This window comes from Lepidochelys olivacea, assembly GCF_965140295.1.
Source record: "Lepidochelys olivacea isolate rLepOli2 genome assembly, chromosome: 13".
Classification (NCBI taxonomy): domain Eukaryota; kingdom Metazoa; phylum Chordata; order Testudines; family Cheloniidae; genus Lepidochelys; species Lepidochelys olivacea.
In genome coordinates this window covers 33,860,083-33,862,292 of record NC_140423.1, presented here as the reverse complement: position 1 = coordinate 33,862,292, position 2,210 = coordinate 33,860,083, and the positions used below count along the sequence as shown (strand labels likewise).

General features: G+C 45.1%; 1 protein-coding gene across 1 annotated transcript; it reads right to left on the bottom strand.

Annotated features, from left to right (window-relative positions):
- Positions 1–806: 806 nt before the first annotated feature.
- LOC311529442 (olfactory receptor 10A7-like) lies at positions 807–1,751 on the bottom strand (the record flags this gene model as incomplete). The annotated part of the gene is made up of 1 exon (XM_084645416.1): positions 807–1,751. The coding sequence occupies one exon, from the start codon at positions 1,749–1,751 to the stop codon at positions 807–809; it is 945 nt and encodes a 314-aa protein (XP_084501542.1).
- Between the last annotated feature and the right edge of the window lie 459 nt (positions 1,752–2,210).

Genomic DNA, 2,210 nt, shown 5'->3' with positions numbered 1-2,210 from the left:
CAAAGCCCTGTGAGGTCAGGAAGTGTTTTTTATCCTCATCCTCTCTGGGTCAGTCCCCATTGCACTAAAGGGGACTGACACACACACAGCCAGATTTTTGTAGGAATTTAGGCATCTAATAATCTAGATTGGCACCTAGTAAGAATTTCTAAAGTGCCTATCTCCAGCGGAAATCAAAGAGAGTTAGAGGTCAGGTTTTAAAGGGCATTCATGTGCCTAAAGATGTAGACTGGTGCCTAAAGCCCACTGATTTAAAAGGATGTTAGGTTCCCTGGTGCTTTTAAAAATCCCACTAGGTGCCTAATCATCTTTAAAAATCTGGCCATGGTTGCTTAATCTGCTTCAGCACTTGTGAAAAGCTTACTAGGAAACGATCTGCATCTGAAGAAGTGGGTTTTTTACCCATGAAAGCTTATGCCCAAATAAATCTGTTAGTCTTCAAAGTGCCACTGGACTCCCTGTTGTTTTTGTCTGCATCTTTAGATACCTAAACGCCTTTGAAAATCTGGCCCTACATGACTTTATTAAAAAGGATTTATACTCCTAAATTAGTTGGATGCATCTGAAATTCTTGTCATAAGTGACTCACCCTGGAAGTTTTAAGTGGAGCAAGGAGATTAATCTCTTTTTTTTTTAATCTCAGGATTGGGTGAGAACCATTGCATTATAGTTCCTCCAAACCACCAGATTATCCTTCCTCTCTGTCTTAGACTGGGCATGTGAAATGCAGTTGCTCTCAAGGGGAACACTGTGATTGACTTAGGTGGCTTCAGGATTGGGTCCTAAATCAGCCTGAGGCAAAACCCTTATTGTAATGGGGACAACCTCTTCCCAGCCACCCTCCTCCGCAGTGCCCCCTTCACCTCCTCGTTCCTCAGGCTGTAGATGACGGGGTTCAGCATGGGGGTGACTACGGTATAGAAGAGGGACAGCAGCTTGTCATTCTCCGGCTCATGGCTAGATCTGGGACGCAGATACATGACCATGCCGGAGCCATAAAAGAGCATCACCACCACCAGGTGCGAGGAACAGGTGGAGAAGGCTTTGTGCCTGCTCCCCGGGGAGGACATTTTCAGGACGGTGGCAATGATGCAGGTGTAGGAGGTTAGGATGAGGGTGAACGGGGTGGCAAGGAAGACCACAGTGACCATGATGTTGGACATCTCGTTGCGTGATGTGTCGGCGCAGACCAGCCGCAGCACGGGTGCCACATCACAGAAGAAATGGTCGATTTTGTTGGGGCCACAGAACGGGGAGGTGAAAACCAAGGTGGTTTGGATGAAGGAGACAGGAATCCCACTCAGCCAGGAGCCGGCCACAAGCCAGGTGCAAGACCTCCTCTCCATGATGGCCACATAATGCAGAGGGTGGCATATGGCCACATAGCGGTCATAGGCCATGGCAGCCAGGAGATAGCACTCAGCAGAGCCCAGGAGAAGGAAAAAATACATCTGAGCTGCACAACCAATGAATGAGATGGTGTTATCTCCAGTGAGGGAGATGACCATCATCTTGGGCAGGGTGACTGAGCTGTAGCAGATCTCCAGGAAGGACAAGTTCCCCATGAAGAAATACATGGGGATGTGGAGGGCAGGGTCAACTAGTGTGATGAGAACAATGAGACTGTTTCCCAGCAGGGTGAGAGTGTAGATAGCAGAATACATCAGGAAAAGCAGCACCTGCCCTAGCAGGCTGCTGGAAAATCCCAAGATAATGAACTCATTCACCGCAGTGCTGTTTCCCTGTGCCATCTCCTCACAATGTGTGGTAGAGTTCATCTGTAAATTAACAAATACAGGATGGGATAAGTAACTTAGAAAAGGCACAGAACAGCAGAGAGAGATGGGGGTGTATGTAGATAGATAGATTAGATTAGATAATGTTAAAATCAAGGGTTAAAATGGGTAAATCAACATACTAAGATCTAGAGAGATAAAGAGATGGATGTGCATGGAAACAGAAAAACAAGGGTTAAGATAGATTAGCGTAGTAAGATCTAAATATAGATAGATAGAGCATATGTCTGTGTTTATGTAAGTAATTTTTTCTCCCTTCCTTTCCAATTCATTGGCTTTTTAACTTTATTTATGTAACAAATTTAATTGCTGTGGGAAAGCTAAAGCTATTATATGAAATTTGTAATTTGCCCCCAAGGCTGGAGGTAAAACTAGGAAATACAGAATCAGGAAGCCAATAATGATGATCTATTG